At 37.0% G+C, this 25,763-nt stretch overlaps 2 protein-coding genes across 2 annotated transcripts; both read left to right on the top strand.

The window, feature by feature from the left end:
* Window positions 1-3,093: 3,093 nt before the first annotated feature.
* Window positions 3,094-25,160, top strand: LOC134203982 (zinc finger protein 883-like). The gene is made up of 14 exons (XM_062678818.1): window positions 3,094-3,387; window positions 4,182-4,320; window positions 4,383-4,460; window positions 7,685-7,768; window positions 14,488-14,571; window positions 16,098-16,181; window positions 16,382-16,465; window positions 16,889-16,972; window positions 22,674-22,757; window positions 22,872-22,955; window positions 23,029-23,112; window positions 23,208-23,291; window positions 23,653-23,863; window positions 24,180-25,160. The coding sequence occupies exons 1-14, from the start codon at window positions 3,145-3,147 to the stop codon at window positions 24,859-24,861; spliced, it is 2,109 nt and encodes a 702-aa protein (XP_062534802.1). The 5' UTR covers window positions 3,094-3,144; the 3' UTR covers window positions 24,862-25,160.
* On the top strand, window positions 9,438-12,756 carry LOC134203983 (uncharacterized). The gene is made up of 2 exons (XM_062678820.1): window positions 9,438-11,035; window positions 11,116-12,756. Exon 2 carries the CDS (start codon window positions 11,122-11,124, stop codon window positions 12,268-12,270), a length of 1,149 nt encoding a protein of 382 aa, XP_062534804.1. The 5' UTR covers window positions 9,438-11,035; window positions 11,116-11,121; the 3' UTR covers window positions 12,271-12,756.
* Window positions 25,161-25,763: the final 603 nt, after the last annotated feature.

Here is a 25,763-nt window from a genome sequence, read left to right on the forward strand (position 1 = left end):
ACACTTATTACGTAAGCACTTTTTCTGGGTTTTTCGACCCCCCCTCCCCCCATGTAAGATTTTTTTCATACAAATGATTTTTTATTTATATGGGGCGTAAGATATTGATCGACCCCTCCTCCCCCCATAAGTGCTTACGTAATATGTGTACGGCCCCATAGTAAATGAAAACATTTGGTTTTGTGACGTTTCCATGGACTTATTAATATTTTTCTAACATGCCTAAGCATACTTTGATTGAATTATAAAGATTATGGTTGGACACGAGAAATGTCAAAAAGGGGTGATTCAAATTTTATAGCATGGCTTGCGTAAAAAGCTGGATAATTTCACTCCAAAAGTGTGTATGTGTGTAGCCCATAATTTTTTTTTTGTTAAACGCGTTTCATATAGAAGGGCTTGACAGATTCGAGTGCAACTGGTTTCATTCGACGGAGCAAATTTCCTAGTTGGACACTATTGTTTTTGTTTTTTAATAAATCAAGCAGTTTGGATTATATTTTTATTTTTTTAATCAACAAAAACACAAATGCACATTGAATTATTAATCATTTTAGCCGTGGCGCAACCCACGGTAAGTAATTTTTAAGCAACGTAATAGAATTGCACCAAATCTTGTTACCGCCGAGATGTAGGCAATAAGTACTGCATTACAGCATTAATTCGAATTCAACATATTGAATCGAGAAAGGCATCATCACCACCGGTGGATAAATTGGGGTTTTCTAATGCTTATAGCCCAAAAAAGCGCAAAAAATGGCGTCTTAGAAAACATCATTCATGTCATAATATATGTTTTAAATTCCATCAGTATAACTAATGTATATGACTTATATGAACATTATATAATATACTATAACAAGTAAAGTAATAAAAACGTTTAAGAAATACTTTTAGGGCCGATGCCCACGTAGCGTTTTTTCAACGCTGCGTGCACGTGGCGTTGAAAAAACGCAGGTGTGCATCGGTGCGGCGACGCTGCGTTACCGCTTTTTCCCGATGCACACATGCGTCCTTTTAACGCCGTGTGCACGCAGCGTTAAAAAGACGCTACGTGGGCATCGGACCTTATAATACATGCACTTTTTTTTTTCCTGTTCGGGTGTGCCACTGCGACCAATTATTAGATCTATTGTAGCGTTACCCGTATCCTTAGTGTTTAAGTGCATGTCGAATTACTCCAGTGCTATCGAGAAGCAATGCAGTATCGGTTTCGATACAGTTGTTGTTTTGTTTTCTCAAGACCACCATGACAAGGTCCCGCTATTTAGACCCCTTATAGAGAGCAATCCCATTGAAGGCGCTCCCCTTATCAATAGGAAATCAATCCTTTCTTGAGAAAACAGAACAGTAATACTGTTTTTGGCCATGCATCGGAGCCCTAGCCACATCCTTGTCTTGCTTCTAGAATATCACCAGTGAAACTCTTAAAACCCGGGATTTAGCTTTTCAAGCAAGAGAATTTGTTCAGTAATAAGAACTTCCGTGTGTTCCTCTCACTACCATTGTTCACCAGTTCAAGAAGAGTTAGTACGTATTTAAACCCCTAACTCGATTTTTCCAGCAATCAGTTCAGCCTAGGGACGGGTACCGAGGTTTTTTAACTAATTGCTTGAAAAGTTGTTTCCGCTGCATACAGTTTAGCCTCAAACAAGAGAAATTCGAGTCTTTCAACTGTCTGCAAGGTAACATTAATTATGTTTTATTTCTGAGACTGCTGTTGGTAGCGAGGACTAAATACGATGAATCCTTAATTACCACAACTTATTGCCCTAGCTAGAAAAACGGATTAGGCTAGGGCTCTGTTTGGTAGATCTTACACCGCAACACACTACGTCAAAGTGATCTACCGTGTTACGGGAAATACATGCACTTATGTAGTATATTAGTTATTATTTACATTTTTAAAACTATTAAGTTGTTTTTGAGTTATACAAATGGTTTGAATAACGCAAGCACGCAATAATTATGACAAAAGAAAAATGACATTTTATTTCATTTATATATTAATAATTCGATATCTTAATGGTCACCCATAATGCGCATAAAGTTGATTTTCAACAAATTCAGTTAAATTATTGACTGTAAAATGTATGTTTAATGTATTTTTCCTTGCCATTCGAGATTTATTGTGTAACTTTCGATTGCACTTGCTGTAAATTCTTGCGCCACCTGCAAAATTAAAGAAAGCATTCATCTTGACACATATCCTAAAGAATATCCGAAACCATTGCAATGGACAAGGCAATGAAGTCTTTCTGAGTGACATCACAGTGTCAATCAAAATGTTTGTTACCGACCGCAAAAAAAAATGAATTCTCAAAAAAATAAAAACCTTTTAAATAGTTTTGAGCTCTATGTACATCTCGATATTTCCCTTTTAAATTCATAGACTCATATTAGAGAGTCAACTAAAATGGAGAAGTGCATATAGAAGAAAAGCACTAATATAGTGCCTTTGTGAATTCTATTCTGTGTAAATGTTTGTATCCCTTATTAAAGTCCAATTTTAGTCAATGCAAAAAATAGCGTGTTGCAAAACTCGATTTTTCAGCACTCGTATTTATCCAACTCGACAAGCCTCGTTGCATAAACTTACAACTCGTGCTGAAAAAAAAACATCTTTTTGCAACTTGTTGCACAAACTACTATTGTCTCACGTGCTGAGGAAAAAATTCAACTAATGAAAAATTATCCTAGATATTAGAAAGAGAGCAAGTATAAAACGAATTTCTTTTGTGTTTTGCATTTGACCGCTCTGCTTTTCATCCATATAGTTTGTCGGTATTGATTGTCGTTGCGCCACACGGTGTAAAAGCGTAAAAGTTCTAATATAGTCACAGACATTAGACATAACACATTGAACACTCCCTCATCAAATTCATCGTCGTACAAACACAAACGACGTCTGTTGTTTTCACTGAGTTGGGCGAATCATGAACCAGATGGCGGTAGTCTAACCCGAGCAAATACGAATAATGATTTTTTTAAATTGACCTGTAGATCAGTGAACGATGAGAATTTCACGAGTATTATGTCTGTGTGTGATAAAGTTAATAAACACAATTGTAACGAATATATTTTTTATTCTTTCAACAGCAACCAACCTTTGAGGATGGGGAGATCGAACTTGCCCGTACGGAGATGCTGGTCCAGGATCCGATGGTCGAGAATAAGCACTCTCTCGCAGTTTCACTTGCCCGTTCGGAAATGCTTGTCCAGAACCAGATGGTCGATAACAAGCACTCGCTAGCGGTTTCGCTTGCCCGCACAGAGATGCTTGGGCAAGATACCATGACAGAGCATAAACATCCCCTAGCGGTATCACTTTCGCTAGGAAACGCATTAATAAATCTGAACCGAATCAAATGTCCTCAATGCAGAAAGGTAAGAAACAAGTTAAATCTTAGCTCAGCCCAACGCAAAAAAAAAAACAAATTTTATAATGATATGGATATGCTAATATCATCTTCCAAACTTAGACGTACATGTTCATGATAGAATTAGAGGCGAAAGTATAGAATTGATAGTTCCGTTAGGATACGGCAGGCATGAAGAATGTTTTTATAGAAGTCGATTTGAAAGCGAACGGAGGGCAATATTTGTGATGGCACATATCGCACTTCACGTAGAAGTAATACATTCAAAATCATTAATTAGTGAACAAATTTTATGTTATTATGTTGTAGGTATAGTTTTCACCTTTGGCAAATTCACATTTTATTCTAAAGCAATCAAATAAAATTCAAATTCGGTTAAATGTATGATTTAGAAAACGTTCTGAAGTAAGTTCCTGTGTTTTGTAGGTTAACAATAAAAAAAATAGCGCGTGTGATAACAATGATTTATGCTTCGTTCTTTAGTTTAGAGCGCAGGAAGATGGGAAATTGTACAATTTTGTTAGTTCTGATCGATGAAGCACATACAGCGTCCATCAAATAAATTTCAATAAAGTATTTAATATGTACATTATATTATACCTTATAACAGGAAAACTAGATGTGTGAACCGTGGCTGAAATTTTCTCTATATCAAATGGCATAGCTCATAGTTTGAATGTCCTAGTAGATCGGCAGTTCAAGTGATTTGTAATACTGAAAAGTTTTTTTTCGTTTGTTTTTATATTCTTCCATACGCATTTTGGAATTGTATGAAAACCAATATGTTCCATAAAATATCAGCGTTTCGATACGATGGAGGAGATGCAGCAACATCGTACCAAGCATCTGACTGAGAACAAGTTTAAGTGCGAGATCTGCTTGAAAGAGTTTCCCAGTCACAGTTCTATGTGGAAGCACACGAAGGCTCACACTGGCGACCGTAAGAATATTTAGCAATAATGCGGAATAATAGACTAATTTGTATACGTAATTATATTACAGGTCCTTTTGTATGCCAGATTTGTAATAAGGGTTTTACTCAGTTGGCGAATCTGCAGCGGCATGATCTGGTTCACAATGGTAAGTTAAGTTTTTGGCAATTATAATTATTTGATGCAGTTTTTCATTAATACTTTTTGTTAATAACTCAACATTTACCACTTATATAATATGGTATCACACAAATTCATTTTTATATGCAATTACTAGCAGACCCGACGAACCTTCGTATCGCATAAAATTGATTAATTATTCTCCGCTTAGCTCTCGAGTTATGCAGAAATTTCCGTTTCATTTATATGAGACCCCCCTTTACAAAGGAAGGAGGGGTCTCGAACCATTTTAGAAACCATAGCGCATCGCCTTAGGTGAACGAAATACGGGCACAGCACGGTATCTCTGAATCTCTATCCACTACAGGAAAGTATAGGATTTCCTCTTTAACGTACCTAAGTATACAAATTGTTCTGTCGGAGGTCATTATCACACTCTTTTTGGGAACCATTTGGGGATTAGCACTAAAATCCTGAGAAAAATAAAAATTGTTCTAGAACCCCCTATAATAGAGCATTTTCATTTACATATGATATGAAAGAGGAGAGCTCATAATTTCGAATAGTGGATATTTCCGGAAATTGATTCTTAGGAAATAATATTTTTCCTTAGGGACACTTTTTTCTCGACCACTTTGAAAAAACTATGGATCCCAACAAACCCCACCGAAAGAAGTGGTTACATTCCAATACATTTTTCGAATAAAGTCTGTCACATGTTGTGCATGTGGTGCATAAATCAGGTTTCAGGCATAATAATTAATAACTACTTCGGGTGACTCAATACCCGGAATATATGCAATTAACTTTTCATGAACTTAAATGTGAAGTGTTCGTTAGATGAAGTGAAGGTGAGAGTAAATGTGGAATCCGTAATTAGGTCCTAAACTAGACAATCATTTGGCGTTATGACAAAGACTTACTTATGGATCCTGTACATCTCCGGTGTTGCAAAGGGGCGACTTAAAAGATCTTCATCCTGAGCGTTGTCCAGCTATCGGTTTAACCTGTTGCCAGTCGACTTCTTTTATTTCTTTATTGAGGCTTCGCCGCCATGAGCCTCTGGGTCTGCCTCTGCTGGGATGTCCCGCTGGATTCCAGTCTGATGCTTGTTTATAGATTTCGTTTCCGCCCCTGCGTAGAGTGTGGCCGACCCAACCCCACTTCCGATCCCGAATTTCTGTTGCTATCGGCCTGTGGTGACAACGACGATGGAGCTCGTTGTTTGAAATCCAGTTGTGAGGCCACCAGGCCCGAATTATATACCGCAGGCATTTGTTGATGAACACCTGCACTGCCGTTCTACGCATAATTGTCCCATGTTAGCTTTGATGAAAAAATCCAAACTCGAAAATATTTTTGGGATGTTATAAGCGTAGGCAACACTTTTTCAGGACATAAAATGAATCACTACTTATTTAAACGGTTTTCATTCTCATTATCATCAAACAACAACTTCATTTTTTCAGTGGGACAAATTGCCTCGAGTTTGAGTTTTTTCATCAGAGGTAACATGGGACAATTATGCGTGGAACGGCAGTGCAGCCGTTGAGTGTTCTCCACTGATACACACCATGTTTCGCTACCGTATAACAGCACAGATTTCACGTTAGAGTTGAAAATTCCTATTTTGGTGCGTTCATTTATCTGCCTGTTTTTCCAGATATATTTTAAACTTGCGAAGGCAGCCATTGATTTCTTGATCCGTGCGCCTATGTCGATCTTGGTACCGCCGTCTGACGCCATTTGGCTGCCAAGATATTAGAAGCTTTCAACATTCTCCACTGGTTGCCCGGCTACTGTGAAACTGGAAGGGGTCACCGTGTTTACATCCAACGATTTGGTTTTGTTGACGTTGATAACTAAGCCTGCCGAAGAGGAGTGCTCGGCAAGGTCGTTGAGCTTACTCTGCATATCAGAGCGCCGTTGAGCGTGGAGTGCAACGTTATCAGCCAATTCGAAGTTGTTTAGGTGCTCCATGGTTATAGGCTGCCATAACAGCCCGCGGTTTGGTTCACGGTCAATCGCATCTACCAGAATCTCATCGATTACGATGAGGAACAGTAACGGTGATAGAATACATCCTTGCCTCACACCAGCTACGACCCGGATAGGGTCGGACAAGACCCCATTGTGCAGCACTCTACACGAGAGGGCCTCGTACTGTGCCTCAATGAAGCCGATGATTTTCTTGCGTCTCAGGGCGCCCCACATATTCTCGTGATTGAGACGGTCGTAAGCTTTTTCGTAGTCAATGAATACCAAGTGAAGGGACTCTTGGAATTCGTTGACCTGCTCCAGAATGATACGGAGCGCATCGATCTTCTCGTGAATTCGGGTTAGGATAACATAGAACTTTGCGAACGGTACACAGCAACATAATGCCTCGCCAGTTATCGCATACAGTCAGGTCACCAGGGTACCTTCACTAAGATACCTCGCATCCAGTCGACCGGGAATGTTGCGGTGTACCACATATTACGAAATAAACGATGCAGTAGTTGAGCGGATGTCATGACAAAAGAGCATACTAATTATGTACTCGATGTAGCTCGACATAGTAATATATTTTTCATATATAAATAGTATTAATCCCAACTCACTTTATTATGGTTAAACACTGAGACCATGACCGGACGAACCCACTTGCTTCGAAAAAATTTACAACGTATTGTCAGAGATGAATCAAAGAAAGCTAATAAAATTAAAATGTTTTACTCTCCTCTATTTTGCAAATCTTTTCCAATGTCTTCTCTCAACCACTAAAATCAGGATTGAAGCCTTTCAAATGCCCTATCTGTGAAAAATGCTTCACACAACAGGCTAATATGCTGAAGCATCAGCTACTTCACACCGGTAAATCTATTTCCATCATATTATGTTTTCGTTACTTCTCTTTGGTTTTTCCACAAGCATTATTTGTTTTGTAAAAATAATTTCAAAATCGAAAACAACAGTATGCTTCTTTTATTCATCTCTTTATACTGCCCATAAATTCATAACCGTCCCATGTAGATAGGAAATTAAGCAAACATGGGACTGTTGTGAATTTAAGGGCAGTAAGCCCTTTTCATATACCTTTATATGTATGATTGTTCCATTTTGCTTGGATTTCTGTGTTGTTTAATACCTTTTCATAAAAGGGCAGTTATACAGATGTAAAGATCTCCTTGATTTTTTATAGTTTTATATTTTGTTTTGTAAAAAAGTAAATATTTCAATTTATACTGATATATTTTGTTTCTATTACAGGACTTAAACCCTATAAGTGTCCCGTTTGCCAGAAAGCATTTTCGCAACATGCCAATATGATCAAACATCAGATGCTCCACACAGGTGTGTAAACTGATAGTATTCTTTTCTTCATGTAGGGTCACTGTTCCGGTTCTTCATCTCACAGCGCCTATGTTCATCTAATGAAAATCAAAGAAATGACACGCAAATGAGCATAGCATGATTACAAAAATTTAACATTATTTATTTTATTCGGCGATAGGATCAGTTTGTTACAGCAAGTTGAAGAGTGGAACAGTTTCCCTAGTTTTATTTAAGATACTTTATACCGATAAAAAGATGGAGAAAAGGAATTTATTATAGGTTCTTTGTCTATTCGAATACATTATGCAACCATTTTTTTTCTAACATGTTAAATAACGACGCTGACTGCCTATCCCATGCATACGATTTTCCATGATTCTTTAGTGCTGACCCCATTCGATTTTGGCAACAATGCCATTTGGCAACATTTCTAAAACAACATTTGAAAATGGCGTAATAGCCTAATTTTATTCCTTCTGATTCTTCGTCTACATATACAGCTCTGTATGTGGACGAAGAATCAGTAAGAATAAAATTTGGCTATTACGCCCTTTTCAAATGTTGGTCTAGATTTGATTTTACAACAAAACCATTCGATTATAACAACAAAATAAATGTTTTTTATCTTTGGGATTCTAAATAATTTAAAACCTTTTTTAAGCGTAAAAAAACAGTAGTAGAAAATCGCGTAAAAAGAATATGCTTTAATTTTAAAATTCGCTGACAAAGTGTCGCAGTTTGTCACAATAAGTGAAGAAATTTGAAGTATCATGAAACAACAAAAACTATTCGATTATGGCAACATAAATAAATGTACCGATATTCTCCCGCAATATGTTGACGTCGTCAGATCCGTCTGTGGGGGCTGCCTATTCGATTCTGTTTTTTTACTTGTATTTATACAAGTTTGATAAATTTGTTATCGTGGCTTGTTATGATTCGGAACAGTTTTTGCCTTTCTTGCCTTTCGTTGTTCGTTATCTATTTAGAGCGATTTCTGCAAACCCTGCTCCCTCCCCTATAGTACGATCATAGTTCCCACCAGGGTTGGTTACCCGATTTTCATTAAGGTTGTTCGTACCCAGGCGGCACCACGGGAGGTATGGATAGGAGTTATTCCTTCAGATACGCGGAGTACCAATGGTAGCATCTACCATGCCGGTTAAATAATAATAAAAAAAGGAACACCGTCTTCGACCAGAGGTCGTACAGACTGAACACTTAACATCTAGGGTAAATGATCCAATAATGGATGAACTAAGCACGCCCCAACACAATTCAATCGTTTATAATTTAAAGATACCTCATTCCACTAAAGGGTGTCCTACGAAAGATAGAAACACATATGGCTGAATACTCATAAGGCTGAACTCAAAAGGCTGAAAGTCTCAAAAGGCTGAAATTGATGGGATGAAATTAATCCCAACCATACGATATGTTGTACCAACTATGTTGAGTGGATGAAAAGTGAATAATGTTTGAAGAATAGAGGATGATTACCAAACTTAAAGAATGATGAATAAAGAATAGAGAATGATGAATAAAGAAGAATAAAGAATAAAACGTAAAGAATAAATCATAAAAACTAAAGATTAAAGAATAAAGAATAAAGAATAAAGAATAAAGAATAAAGATTAAAGAATGAGGAATAAAGAATAAAGAATAGAGAATAAAGAATATAGAATTAAAAATTGCACAAAGAAGAAGGAAGGATGGAAGAAGAAGGAAAAAGAGAGAAAGAAGATGGGAGAAGGAGAAAAGATGAACGATGGAAGACAGAACATAGAAAAAGGAAGAAGGAAAAAGTAAGATAAAGATGGAAGAAAGAATAATGATGAAGCAAGAAGAAACAAGGAAGAAAAAAGACAGAAGGAAGAAGAGAGAAAGAAGGCGGAAGAAGGAAGAAGGAAAAAAAGATGAGAGATTAAAGAAAACATAGAAGAAAGAAGAGGAAAAAGTAAGATAAAGATGGAAGAAGGCATAATTATGAAGCAAGAAGAAAAAATGAAGAAGGAAGACAGGAAGAAAGGATAAAGATAGAAGAAGGAAGAAAGAAGAAGGAACAAGAACGAAGAAAAAGGAAGAAGGTAAAAGAAAGAAGGAAAAATGAAAAAAGGAAGGAAAATAATGGAAAAAGAAAACAGAATGAGAGAAGAAAGAAAGATGAAGAAACAAGGGACAAGGAAGAAAGAAGAAAAGAAAAAAAGAAGAAAGGACGAAAGAAAGAAAAGGAAAAAAAGGAAAGAAGGAAGAAAGAAGAAGGAAGAAGGTAGAATAAAGAAAGAATAGAGAAAAATGAATAAGGAACAAGGAAGAAGAAACTAGGAAAGGAAGAAGAAACTATGAACGGAAGAAGGTAGAGGAAAGAAAACAAAGGGAGGAAAAACAAGGAAATGAAAGAAGGAAGAAAGAAGAAAAAACAAGGGAAAGGAAGAAATAAGAAAGCCTAAGGAATGAATGGAGAAAGAAGAACAAAATAAAGAAAGAAGAAACCAGATAAAAGGAGTAAGAAGAAGAAAAAAGGAACAAAGAAGGCAGAAGAAGAAAGAAGGAAATAGGAACAAGGAAAAAGGAATTAAGAAGGAAGAACTATGGAGGAAGAACTAAGAAGAAAGGTAGAAAAAGAATCAAGAAAGAAACAGGAAGAAGGAACTAGGAAGGGTTGAAGAAGAAAGAAGAAAAAAGGAAGAAAATTGAATAAAAAAGAAGGAAGAAGGAAAAAGGGAGAAGGAAGTAGGAAGAAAGAAAGGAAAAGAAGAAGGAAGAGGGAAGAAGAATAAACCTCGGAATAAACAATAAAAATAAGAAAGTAATCTTGCCAAGAATCAAAAACCAAACACAAGAATCAAGAACAACAAAATCTTGTTCCTTTCTATGTTACCTCAACATTTTTAGCTGTATATTGTGCCTTGCAGCGGAGTTTAGCATGCGCTGGTTTCTATTCTAAATGTAGCTTAACTTGGCGAAAAATGGCACGGAAGGGTTGCCAAGGTATTTAATAATGTATCAATTGAGCTGAACCATTCTAAAGTTTTTTAAAACATAGTCTCTTAAAATCCATTTGTCCACAAAAGGTGTTATAAACATTGTCTCAACATAATTTGGTCCACACCACAGACTGTCGCTATTTCATGATATACATTTCCTTACACCCTAGTCACTTTTGAATAACTCGTTCTATTTTAAGACAAATCAAACGATCAAGCAACCCTTCCCGTTTTCTTGAGTCATCTGTCAAAACAATAGAAATAATTGTTCGTCACCGCAGAACGCCAATAGTGAAAAGTAAGTTGTTTTTATATTTTGGGATATTAATCTTAATGAAATAACTTATTGAAATTATATTTTGTTTTCCTCGCGTAAAGGCGATAATGGATTACGGATCGTTCGAATTGAACCCAGCATCACTAGCTTTATGTGTCCAACCAGCTGGCCAAGATTTAAACGATGACACCGGCGAAAGATTTGACGAGGAAACGTTTGAAGAAAGATTGATTGAAACCGATGAAGAACTGGCCATTAATGATTTAGACGACGCCGACTTCAACGACGACATTATTGAAGAGCTACTTACCGACGACGAAGCGTCTCCATCAAAGAATCCCAAAACACAGCTCTCTTGTTGTCTGGAGATTCATCAGCGACTGTTCAAGCAAAAAAAGAAAACAGAGGCAGTGGAGTCCTGTACCATTGACGCGGATGATGTTGACCATTTTTTCCGTAAAGTATGGAGAAAGTGCGTCAAACATGTTCGAAAGGAAATAGCGTATCAACCTGCGTGTAATGGTGAAGATGCGATCGCAGAGTGGGTGACAAACCAGCCAACGTTTTCGGATAAAAACAGGTTCATTGTTTTCCACGATAAAGATCAGAAGAAATCGTTCACTTGTGATCAGATTACTGAAAAGCTGCTCAGCAAGTGGCGAGGAAGAACGATCCACGTATTGGTGCACCCATACTCTCTGAGCATTGTGAGCCAGAAGGATTACGATTTCGTCTGCAATCGTTTGCTAAATACAGGGGCAAAGGATAGAGCAGGAGCAGATACAAATCTTAGCTTGATGACATTGGTTGCGAAGCTTAAGAGGATGAATAACCACCGATATGAAGCGACAGAGAGTGCGTATGTTCAATGGGCAAATTATATTCAGCATGCACCAGCTCATACGCGTGAGGAACTTTTGGATGGTGAACCACCAAAGCAGTATGCAAATCTTTTCACCGAGATCAACGGTCCCACTGCTGCCAAATGTTTAAATGCAGTGAAAAGTGACGCGGGAATCGCCGAAAACATTTTGGATCGCTTCGATACTGATTTTGTCGCTTTAAAACAACAGTTCGACAAAATCGTTAACGCAGTGGATGATTTCCGGAAGCTTCTAACAGAAATGGATCAACGACGAGATGAAAGAAAGGCGATGCTGACAATGATGAAGAACGCAGTAGCAGTACAGGAAACTGACTTCTCAAGATCTGTCGCCGAGCTGGTAACTGATGTGCCAGATGTGGATCACATTTGAATATAAAAAACGAGTTTTGTGTTGATTCGAAACTAATATATTATAATAAACAAAATTTGTACATAAGCACATCAATTCTCATCATTTATTGCATTTGTAGGATTAAAAAGGCCACCAGGAAAATATCCGCACTTTTGAAAAAGTTTTTTCGATGGGTATTTTGTAAACCTTTTAATGGCGAGTTCAATAGCTAATGGAACATCATGTGGGTTGTTCATTTGTTGTTTAATGAAGCGTTTAATCAAACCGAATATGATTTCAATTGGGTTTAGCATCGGGCAGTAAGGGGGAAGAAAAATAATCATAATTCCCAGTGATCGGAAATAACGGACTATGTTTGGGTCAAGATGAATCTTGGCGCCATCCATTATCCACACAGAGTTTTTTCCGGGGTACGTATAAACTTTTCCGCTCAATGCAAATCGACGACATGCTTCAAAAAAACAGCTTCCGAGTGAATGTTCCTTCAACACTACAAGATTCCAAAACACCTTCTTGTCCATGGAAACAGAGCAATGACACGCGTGGACGTCTACAGAATTTAGCTCTCTGTACTAGAGGTTTTCCAACTGGGGAGTATCCCATGTTCCTCTGCAAATCGCGGTTGTCGAAGCTAACCTCATCGATGAAAACCAAATTGTGTATGTCCCACTGGAAGGACTCCATCTCCACTTGATACTTTATTATCTCGGAACGCCCTAATTTGGATTGCCCGTTTCTCCAACACTTTCCGTGTGAATCCGACATGCCTTAGGATTCGACAAATAGTTGCGGTACTAATGTTCTGCTTGAATACATATATAATTGCTGCGCTTCATCCAGATACAGTGTAGGCTGCTTATGATACAGATTTCTCACCCATTCTATGTCATTAGGACCAAATTTTCGGGCACTGGCCTTCGAAGGTTCCAAAAAACAGCCATACTCTTCGTATTCATCGATCCAGTTAGAGATCGTGCTGTGGTGTTTTCCGTAGATTCTTGCTAGTTCCAACCGTGAATATCCAAGGATGTAAAATCCATACATACAATGATGTTTAGTATCCGTTGATGCGTGTTTAGAATTTTTTTTGTCAACTGCGTCGCGATTTGAAACATTTTTTAACAAAATATTTCTTTATTGTGAAAAAAGAACTAATGTTATTGCTATGTGTTTGACACATTCATTAGAATGACAGTTTCGCTATCTTGATTTTATTTTGTCGCCAACTTGGCGGAGCGCTATCTTTGCTAATCTTCGCTGCAAGGCACAATAGAGTAAAAAATAAGAATTCCTTATAAAAATTGAAAGACAACAAGAAGACGCAAGAAGGTTGCGGATCATTTTAGTTTGTGCCCCTATTAACGTCAAATGTGAATTCTTCTACTAAAATTGGTTTCTCATGATTTTTCAGCCTTTCGAGTTGCCTCCTGTCGTATGACGACTTGTTGCGAGAAAATCGGTTTAACAATTAATATTTAGAAAGTAGTCTAATGTTTTTCTTAGTTTTTCTGCACGCATACACACACATACACACGGATAGACAGACATTTGCTCAGATCGACGAGCTGAGTCGTTTTGTATATAACACTATGTATATCCAACCCTCCTGTTAAAATTTCATTTTTGCAGTCAAATGATGGCCTTTCAGTACAATTTTTTGTACAAGAAAGGCAATATATGCGGAATAATAATTTTCAACGTTTATGGGTTAGAATGTCTTAAAATGTTGCAATGCCTTGACTAGACTAATGGACTATAACTAGGTAATCCAACAGATTTTGTTTATTTGTGATACTAAACATAAGTAAAACCGTCGGGCCTATCAACTGTCTGATGGTGATGGATTCCAATTTCACTTAATTCAAAATTAAACAATAAAAATTAATTTCAATTTTATTTTTTCTTATTGACATTACATTCCCCACTGGGACATTGCCGCCTCGCAGCTTAGTGTTCTCTACTAACTCTTCCACAGTTATTAACTGCGAGGTTTCTAAGCCAATTCAATTTTATTTATATGGTATAAAAACAAATTTACAAAATTCACTCTAGTTTATTATACGCTTATGGTTTTTCATCACTCCTTTATTCATGATACGAACGCTTTTTTATCTCTAACATAGGTCATAGTTTTGTTTGCTAATATAATTTTCTCTTTCCAATTGACCCCAACGGCGAAAAAGCTGATTTTGCTCTATTTTTCTCTTCTCGTTTCACCAACGGCTAACTTTGCAGGTTTGAAGCCTTATAAGTGTCCAGTGTGCCAAAAGGCCTTCACTCAACACGCCAACATGGTTAAACATCAGATGCTTCATACCGGTAAATGTCGCTGACTTTTATATCATTATCAGCCTTTTTTCATTGTAGATATTAGATACCTTTTTGTCCACATATAACATTAATGCGTTCCACGCTCCCCTCAGTTACAAATATGTATTATAAATATTCACCTGAAGTGTTCAAATTATTTTTGTTTATGTAAATTTATGGTAAAATATTTATTCGCTAACTGAAATAAAATGTACCCAAGCAGAAATAATATGAAAAAAAAATCTCTATTAGATTACAGCAAATCAAATATATTAACAATACATCCCTCTTCATAAATCCCCATATATTAGGCAACAGACAGCACATTTACAGCGGATTTCTTAGTGGTTTATCACCTCAGCACGATACAAAACAATGCGAACTTGCATTCTGATGTTATAAACTGCAAAGAAATCCTTATTTAAAATCTTTATTTAAAAGAGGGGAAGTCGACGAAGAGAATTTTCTCTTGCGACATTCGCCCTTTTACCAGATAGAGCTTGATATATGATTGCAGTCAAATTTCACTCGTTAGGCTATATCAAGTGTGGAAAATTGGTCGTTTCCAGGATTGAATTTTTTGAGTTTGATGATTAATTCTGTGAGTGAGTGAGTTGAAAGTTTTCTTTTTGCAATATCAAAAAGTTCTATGTGCCGAAAAAAGATACTATAAGTGAAAATTCACGACAATTAATTTTGTCAATTGAGAAGGTGGAAACTCGCCTTCATAAATAAAATGCATATAGTTGTCCATGATCGCATATTCGTAACACTTGTATTTTTTTTTTTTTGACAATTTTGAGTTAAACTTATGCATCGTTTCGCAGTCGTTTGTAAAAACGCAGAGGCAAACAAATTGTACAGTGAGAATTATTTACAAATCCTGGTCAATCTGATTCCGATTCTGGTCAATCACGGAGTAGCAACCATAGTTATGTTAAGTCAGTCAAAGCTAAGCTAGAATAGTTCCCCAATTGTTAGTTTTTCAGCAGACTAAGTTAAATCAGAAATACCACCAAGTTGTTTTGTAACATTGAGCAGAGTGACCGCATATCAGTAACACTGGACAAGTCTGTCGCTTGCACTCAAATAACAAGTTTAGTAGACGTCGCTCCCAAAAATTACAACTTCAAAAGTTTTTGTCTATTTTTAGAAAACTTCTTTTTTTTCTATTTCTGTGAATTTTTAAATGACTTCAGTTCTTCACTCAGAGAAAATTAATTAGATTTCCATACGCAAACCTTTACTTTCTCCCATGCCTACTTTTGTCGAATGTTGAAAATGTGTGATCATTGGCAGTATAGATGCCTACTTCTTTAAAAGTATGCATTTGTTTGGAATAAGAAAAAATAAGACGCAGAAGACGTCGACGGGTGCTTTGCCGCTGAAGGTTTTAGCTAATCTAACAATGGTAAATCTACTTGGATACGTTATATTCAGTTAGCGAAGACGTTTTTTGTAATTAATGTACTGGAAGGCAACTTATTTTTCGACAATATCTAAAAATGTTTAATTCTATTTAATTATATTTACAGGCTTGAAACCCTATAAATGTCCTGTTTGTGATAAAGCATTCACCCAACAAGCTAACATGGTGAAACATCAGATGCTCCATACGGGTAAGTCATTTCAAACAAGTTTGCGCTAATCATAGATTATTTATCCTTGACCTCCTTTGCAATAATCTCAGATTTAAGTAAAGAAACATGCGTATGGAGAATTCACTAATATTCGACCGTCTATTTTCTCCCATTTTTCCCAACACTAATTTGCCAACTTTTGCAAAAAAAAAACAAAAACTCCCCACATCCTATTTTAGGAGTAAAACCTTACAAGTGTTCCACGTGTGGCAAGGCATTTGCACAGCAGGCAAACATGGTCAAGCATCAGATGCTTCATACCGGTAAATCTTAGAAAGCTTAAGTTGACTAGATTTTTGAATCTTCAAGAACTCACTGTGTTTAAAACAAAACAAAAAATATAAGCATAAAACAGGCCGAATGATTCCCGCGCGGACGAGCATCGTTGTGTTATAAACGAAGAAAAGCAAAATACATCTTTGAACTATCAAATAAACACCAAAAATATGATATCGAAAAACAAAACAAAAAATAGCAAATAAAAACCGAAATTTTAATTTCAACTCTTCATACTAACATTGTACTTTCTATATTTCCCTTCTCCTCTGTATTTCGTTTTCGTACATTTCCATAATTCTGTTTTTCTTCGTTATATGCATCGCTTCTCGCGCCAACCGACCGTCCCTCCCCTAATGAACCGCTACTACGAACTGTGTAATAACGATTGAAACCCAACCAAATTGCAGGAGTCAAACCGTACAAATGTCCAACCTGTGGAAAAGCATTTGCCCAGCAGGCGAACATGATGAAGCATCAGATGCTCCACACCGGTAATATTTGCTTTTTTCTTATATCTTTAGTTCCATATCCTATGTTTAATCTGTGTTGTAATTGTTACGCTTGGAAAAGTAGAGAAGGCCATTTCTGATAACAATGTGTATGTCAATTTACTGGTTAGGGGTCATGCAGTAAATACGTAAGGATTTTAGGAAAAAGGGTGTATTCAAATGAAAATGCTAATATCATCTTCCAAGCTTAGACATACATGTTCATGATAAAATTTTATTATATTACACTTCAAATAAATTTGGAATTAAGATTGGTTTTCTTGCTTGCCTTGTCTTGCTTGATTTTGATAAAGAATAAAAGACACTGGTTAAATGGCTCCGCATACGTATACCTGCGGCTCAAGTTCGACTGACTCTCATTATTTTACTCTTCGGAGCTTCATTTAAATACATTTCATTTTAATACACTGTTAGATTTTAACACACATATCTTGTGACATTGTAGTTAAAGTGAAATAACAGTTTGGTTAAATTCATCAAGAATTGTATAACTCCCTTTTAATTTAAACTTTAATAAATATTTCAATAATTTCCATAAGACATTTTGTCCGGGGATGGTAATAAACCATCTTTTGTAATGTGATGTCTTAAATATTGTTGTAACGATTCAACAAAAATTTGATTTTTCCCACTACAAGAACTTTGTTAAATACGTCATCTTTACAAATTTCAAATTTGTGCGATAAGAATATTTACAAAGAGTAAAATTCTATATATCGGAATATCTTGCGTAGTCTAAAATAACGAAATCAAATATACCACCACCTAGCGGCCAAGTTTCAAACTAATCCATGCCTCATGACAAAGCACACGCCTTCCTTTGAAAAGGTGCAGTAAAAAGCGGGTAGGATTTTCAGATATAGGGGAACTGTTCCGATCTCCATCTCACTGTACATATATCCATCTCATCGCCAAACAAAGAAATACGGCACCAAATTCGTCCCTTCTTTTTGTCAACACGCGTGCTCACTGCTGAAAAAAATCACAAAAATAATAAACAAACCAAATTCCTTTCCATTGCTTTGTTTTTGATGGGATGGAAATAGGAGCTATGAGATGAAGTGGCGAACCGTTCCCCTAAGTAAAATAAGCATGGAAAATCAGTTTTTGTACCCTTTTCACGGAAACCCCTCCCCACCATGTACCCGCCCACCTATAGTCAATCTTTGGTTACGACCTGAAAGATGATTAAATTATCTTTCGAAACAGCCTCAAAAATCTAAAATTGGCCAAACAATAAAAAAGTAGAGCAATTACAATTTGAGGTTAATTTGATCCCAGAGCACAGACAACGTAAGATTTTTTGAGCACAGACATAAGGTTAAGTCAAACGAACATAAAACTTTGCAACCTGCTAAAGATGCAAAAATGTCTCGAGCGAGTGGAAGAGGATAAGTGTCAGGTATTAAAATTTTGTTCAAAGAAACTCTCCGTTTGTTGCGATTACTGCTAGAGTGCTTTGAGAAAAAGTCGTATGCGCAAAAGAGAGTCTATCTTTGGTTTCTCTCTCTTTCTACACAACTCTTATGTTGAAGTTTACTTCGGATTTCTCGGCAGATATCTGAAGACCACAGCTTTGTCTAGTGCTGAAGTGAAAATGTAACAAAAAATGCAAAATTATCCGTTTTATTAGTAAAAGAGAGCGTGAACAAAGAGAGTCTCTCTTTTGCACATACGACCTATTCTCACAGCAATCTAGCCTGGTGAAGTCCACTCATTTGCTTTAGTAGCTGATATAACTCCCTGTTGCTCAAGCATGCAAAGATGATCTACGGATTTTTCTTTTAATTTATACGGTACTTCATACGCACGTTTAAATATAGGTTGCTCGTTCTTGAAAGTTTAATCAGCTTTGAAACCTACAATTGGTTCAGAAAATTCCTTACTGAAAACTTTGGAAAATTTATGTTTATTATTACCGATTGCTCTTTGAATCTGCTTCCAAAATTTTATTTCCAAACTGGATAAAAGAATCCATCCAATCTCTACCTAATAGAGGAGTGAAATCAGTTTCATTTTTCAAAATTATAAGTTTCCCCATGATCCTTCGTTTACTTATTCCAACCTCTACCAAGATTTGTATAGATCTATTTCTCTAGTTTAGCACAATTAAACACTACTAATCTTCTATTGCCAAGCTCCATTATAAATAGAGCAAAAAACATTTTTTATGAGGTTTCTCACTAACCACAGAAACTGCTGAGCCTGTATCTACCTCCATCATCAATTTACTACCTTTAATTGTAACCTCTATCACACAAGGCTCCTATTATGACAACCAAACCGTTCTTGACTCCTACTCCTTGATCTAAATTTCCTGTCTCGTAGCTTGGACCTACTGTTAAAATTATATTCGTATCTTCTTAACCGATGCTTCACTGACATGACGGTTGCTGTTTCATTATGATCTATAATCTCTCTGGTTCTCTGACTTGCTTCTTCGTCAATGATGACCTTTCTAATGCTTCTACAGTTATTTCAACCCGAGTATGAATCTATATCGAATCACTTAATCCTTAACTTCTTTAAAATTACAACTTTTCGCTATTAGTCTCACAGCCAAATCGGTGCTCTCAGTACAATATGCTCTAAGATCATATTGCTCACAGTAGGCCATTGAAACTTAATGTAAAATTTATACCTGTGCATAAGCGCAAATTCGGTTTTGTCATACCGACACTTAATTTTTTTTATTGTTTCATAACAAACCTCTTCAACATTTTTCTTCGGAAACAGCAATTTTATTTCATCAAAGACGTCATCGCAACTGAGAGGAATAAATCATAGCTTCTTTTCTTCAAGCTCAACCTTATTCAACTTGCACATTATTTCAAATCTTTCTAGGGGAACTGTTCCGATTTCCATCTCACTGAACATATATTTGTTTCATCGCAAAACAAAGAAATACAACACCAATCTTGTCGCTTCTTTTTGCTAACCACAGAAACAAACCAAATCCCTTTTCATTGCTTTGTTTTTGATGGGTTGGAAATAGGAGCTATGGGATGAAGTGCCGAACCGTTCCCCTTTATAATTGCAAAACAATTTACCAATATGATAGTGGTTTCATGTCAGAAACAGACATTGTTCAAAACAACTGCACTTTCCGAATAAAAATAGTATTACATACTCACTTGTCCCGTAAGTTGCTACTCATTAATCTCACCAATGATACAGCTCAGTGGCGTAGCCAGAAAATGGGTGGGGGGGGGGTGGTGGTGTTCATGAAAAAAAAATTTCAAAAAAATGGAATTTCTTACAAAAATTTTGTCTCTGGGGGGTTTTGTGCCCAAAACCACCCCCGTGGCTACGCCACTGATACAGCTTATCACTGTCGTAACTTCTCACCAAATGTTGAAGCAAACACAATTTTTGTTGTTTTTGTAATACCAGACAAATTGATGAGCTTGTCATATGGCCACCGCTTCTGTATCATGCGCAGGAATTCGTGGGTTCAATTTCAGGTACATACCAGTCACTATATTTCTCATATAGGGTTAGGCAGGGCAAGATGGGTCTTGTTTTTGAGCATCGTATATATTTTAATGTGTAGATTATGACTTTTTAGGAGGAATAATTTGGTTTTACTTTATTGTCACTCTATTTGACGATAAAATTCATTTTGGTAGAGTATGGAAAGGTAAAATGTTTTTCAGCGTTGTTTCTTATGCGAAACACACGTCGAGCTTTTTAAGTAATACATATAGTGAAAGTATCATAAGTAATATCATATCATAAGGCGATGTAATAACTGCATTGAAATAAAATCATTTGATCGACACTCTAACATAAACTTGCAAATGGGACAAGATGGGTCAGCGCATACGGAAGTTCGTATTCAGAATACATTTTCGGCATTTTCCATTTCTGATTTAATCACTGTTAGGTTACTTTTGAGCATATTGGCTTTAATTTGTTAATTAATAATGTACAATTTTTGTCTTTAGGAAAGCAATATACGGGCGGCCTGGTTTAATAAGAAATCGCAGACATTTACAATATAAGACCCATTTCTTCATCCAAGGCATTGGCAAAAAAGCTATCTATCTGTGTGTAATTTGAAAATAGGAATAAAAACAATATTAATTGCAGAATTTACAAGTAAATCATCTTGCCCCGCTATTTGACCCATCTTACCCCGGCATTTTTTGATTTACAGAAAAATAGATTTCTACTCTAATGACTCAAAATGAAATAAAAATTGGATTTTTTGTTATTTCAGATTATGAGCTATTGTTATAGATCAACGCTGAAAAGTTGAATTAAAATGTTTCTTAGGCAACCCATCTTGCCCCATCTACCCTACTAGCAATCACTCTATAACTGAAAGTGGATTTCCATACCGTATCCATCTTCTACCCTTAACCTTCAACTAGCATTCGGTTGAAATTGGAAATGAACGGAAAAAACTCGATTCCAGCATCCAATTTCGAATAATAATTATTTCTTTCCCAAACACATTGACAACCCGATAACCAAGACGAACCTCTTCCATAAAACTAAGCCCCCGTGGCACTCGTGGCCAGTGCAGAGATGCTATAGGCGCGGAAAAGCAAGTTTTATGGTGACTCAGCTACCCAAACAGCATAATTGTTATTTGCCCATTATTACAAACTGGCCTTCCATAGCCGTGCGGTAAGATGCGCGGCTACAAAACAAAACCATGGTGAAGGTCAAGGTGGCTAGGCTCGATTCCCGGTCCGGTCTAGGAAATTTTTGGACTGGAATGTTTTCGACTGCTGGGCGTAAAAGTATCATCATGATATACGATAGCAAAAATGGTAACTTGGCTTAGAAACCTCGCAGGTAATAACTGTGGAAGTGCTTAGAGAACACGGCGGTAATGTCCCAGTGGGGGATGTAATGCCAATAAGAAGAAGAAGAAGTACAAACTGTATATGAAATTGTTCGTTTACAGTTTTTAACATTAATGGTATGCATTGCACCATTTCCATGAACAGTTAAATAACTCTAGAGCTCTCGAACTGTGCACATTGATGTTGGAAAGCAAATATCGTGCCCCATTTATTGGTTACGAAGTGTACGGTTAAAAAATGTGTCATTATGACAGATTGTGCTGATAGCTTAAGGTGATTATAGAATGAAGCGGGCTGAATTTCAAATTCACCACACGTTTATCTGCATACATTTCCAAAAGCCCAAATCTGGCGTAATAGTTTTCGTACAGTGCCGAAACTCAAATCATGATTGTTCAGCATAACTAAGCAAACGATCTACCATTATTTCAGCCGCATACGCGTTATGGTTCTCTCATCTCGAGCTCTTGAAAAAAATATTGGAAAAGCATGTGGTTTACAAAATGGCCGATTTCTGGCTTCATTCTATAATCACCTTAAGTCTTTTTTTTTTTAATCTTTATTAAGGTGACACCTTAAGTCTCATTTATCATAGTTTGTATGTTCAAAAGGATGGCTGAGTAATACTCAGTGAGAATACTTCGATAAGTAATACACACCGCTAAGACAAGCTCAAAATTGCTCCTCAATATAACACTGGTTTCAGTATTATATTAAACGGCAATACACCATAAAATTGCACTTAGTCAAAATAATGGAATCTATAATTTAGTTAGGGTTATAAATAAGAAATTACGTAACATGACAAAATGAAATGAAAAAGAACTAGCATAAACACATTTTTTCTCTCTAAATCATCTTGACAGGGCTGAAACCATACAAGTGTAGCACGTGCGGTAAAGCATTCGCCCAGCAAGCCAACATGGTCAAGCATCAAATGCTTCACACTGGTAAATAGACCTATTCAGTCATATTCTAACGCATAATTAGCTAGTGAAGATAGAAACGAATAAGCATCATATCAACTTTGCTAAACTAGGGATCTCATTTCTTGCGTTTCCCAGGTATTAAACCATACAAATGTAGTACGTGTGGTAAAGCTTTCGCACAACAGGCGAACATGGTCAAGCATCAGATGCTTCACACTGGTAATTGAACATAATATGAGTCCGAATCAAACAAACACTAAAATTCTCACAATATATTCCTTCTTCTGCTTAGGAGTGAAACCCTACAAATGCTCAGTGTGCGGCAAAGCATTCGCACAGCAAGCCAATATGGTCAAACATCAGATGTTGCACAGCGGTAATAGATTTGTCCCCGACGCCTAACTGCGAGGCTGTTTCTTAATTGCATTTCTTTATCCTAATTTTCGGTTGACGCGGTTCGCGCATGTGTAGGAATTAAACCGTACAAATGTCCCACTTGTGACAAGGCTTTTGCCCAGCAGGCTAATATGGTCAAGCATCAAATGCTGCACACCGGTAAATAACTATGCAAGTCTTTTTTTACTTTACCCATTGTTTTTCTTGTCGTTTAAAAAGTTTTAACATTCTTCAGCACTCATTAGTTTTTCTGTTCGGTATATCTAATTGTGTATTTCCATTAACATTCCTCTATTCTGTGTTATCCCGTAGTGTCTGTTACCGTTGATGAGCATCAGATCGGTTTACTCTACCAGGAAGTGGAAATTTTGATGGAACTATTTAAAGCAAGCATGATTCAGATATAATCATAAACGATATAGTTTAAAACCTAGTACGATTTGATGCTCATCCGTTTCACTTAATCTATTTGAATTGCGCTGTTCTGATTTTTTACTAATGAAAGCTTATTGTTCTCCAGGTGAAAAACCATTCAAATGCAAGAGCTGTGATAAAGCATTCTCACAACGTGCCAATCTTAAGAAGCACGAGATGGTACATCTCGGAATTCGTCCGCACACATGTCCACTGTGCTCCAAATCGTACTCGCAATATTCTAATTTGAAGAAGCATCTTTTGGTTCATCAGAAACAGTCCATGAAGCAGCAGCAGCAGAATGGCCAAGTCATGGTGTAAGTATTCTAGGATGTTACTTTTACTACTATTGAAAGCGTGACGATATTAATAGACAAGGGGAAAAGAAGTCAACAGATGTTCGGAATTAATTTCTATTTATTCAATCAAAAATGTTAATATAAAATACGCTGGAAATTATAAATCGTTGATTACTTTTTCTTCTGAAATCTATTGTGATGATAAACTACACACATTATTGAAAAAACCGTGATAACTTTCAAAGTTTGGTTCATACTGATTAAAGAAGCAATAGAATACACTGTTCATCTCCATAAACAACAATAATGTTAAATGCATTTTTTTTCTTCGTAGGATTTTATACAATTGTCAAACCTGCAAGATGCAGTTTGAAAATATTCTCGAATTTGAAAGGCATACCAAACAATGCAATGAACTCAATAATGGAAACCATGGCCTTAAGCTGGAACACATCAACATAAAGAGTGAAATAGATATGGATGGAAGCTCCAACTCTGGAATAGCCCAGCACATCACCATACCTCACAGTCAATCCCAGACCCCGATGCACATACCGTCCGCAATTCTGACTTCGGTGATCTCATCCGCATCGACGATGGGCAATGGACATACATTGACCACAAGCCACATCCACCACCCCGCAGCTGGTCATCTTCAACATCCTCAACAACAACATACTCCTCCAGAAGTTGCCAGCCAGCACCAACAGCAACAACAACAACAGCAGCAGCAAGCACAACAACAATCTAATATTCACCAACAGCAGCATTCTCCAGTTTCACACCAACAGCATCTGTCTCTCCAGCAGCAGCACAATTTACCGATTCACCTCCAGCAACAGCTCTCACACCACCTAATATCCTCACACCTTCCCCACCAGGACCACGGTCCAACGGATCTTCATCATCAAGTGAACTTCCATCACCCACATATTCCTCACCTCCAGAATATTCCGCACAAGATCTTATCGCCCCTATTCCACATCCCTACGTTTAACAACAACCACAGTACATAATGGAACGAGAGCCGGGGATCCTCACCGTGTGGCGGATCTCCAGAACAGACTGCCATAACTGTAACGTCAACAGCAGCAAACAGTCCTACCCCATCAGAGTCCGCTGCTGAAGACTCTGCTGATTAATAGTGCATACCAGGGTTGTTATAAGCAGGTATGGATTTAGGGCGATTTTCTACACCGCTCCAAGATAGAAATCGATTATATCAGCTCGAACAAATTTATTTTGTTTTTGAATATAATGCGCTTTTTTGAAGTTTTTATTCTTAAACTAAAAGCCAATCACATTATTTAGGAAATCGGTTCAACATTTTTCGACTAAGTTAGGACAGTTGTTCTAATTTTTAAATATAATCGCTCCCATATTCACGTTTGAAAACAGGAATTTTCAGCAAAATAATCATTTCTGTGAGAAGTCCACGAAAATTATTAAGCTCTTTTAGTGGAATGATCCGACCACCTGTCATAATTCAATAGCAAACAACAATGGGAGCCCTTTTCCCGTCGAATGTAAATTGTTGCGAGTAAAACGGATAATACTAAGTTCCAAAAAGTAGGTATGTCTACAAAATTTGTACACATACACACACACGCATACCACATACACAGCACCCAAAAGCTGATGCAATTCGTGGTTCATTCGCCTCCTCCACGTACTGTCCGCCATCAGCACCCCACCATAGATGGTACGCAGCACTTTCTTTTCGGAAACTCCAAGTGCTCGTTGGTCCTCCATGAGCATTGTCCAGGCTAGTGTCCGTAGAGGTCTATCGGTCTAATGAGCGATTTGTAAATAGTCAGTTATTGTTACGGCGACGAACTCTATTCGATCGGAGCGTTTTGCGGAGTCAAAGTACGTCCGATTTCGTGCCATGATGCGTCTCCGAATTTCTCTGCTGGTA

This window comes from Armigeres subalbatus, unplaced genomic scaffold (assembly GCF_024139115.2).
Source record: "Armigeres subalbatus isolate Guangzhou_Male unplaced genomic scaffold, GZ_Asu_2 Contig308, whole genome shotgun sequence".
Taxonomy (NCBI): Eukaryota; Metazoa; Arthropoda; class Insecta; order Diptera; family Culicidae; genus Armigeres; species Armigeres subalbatus.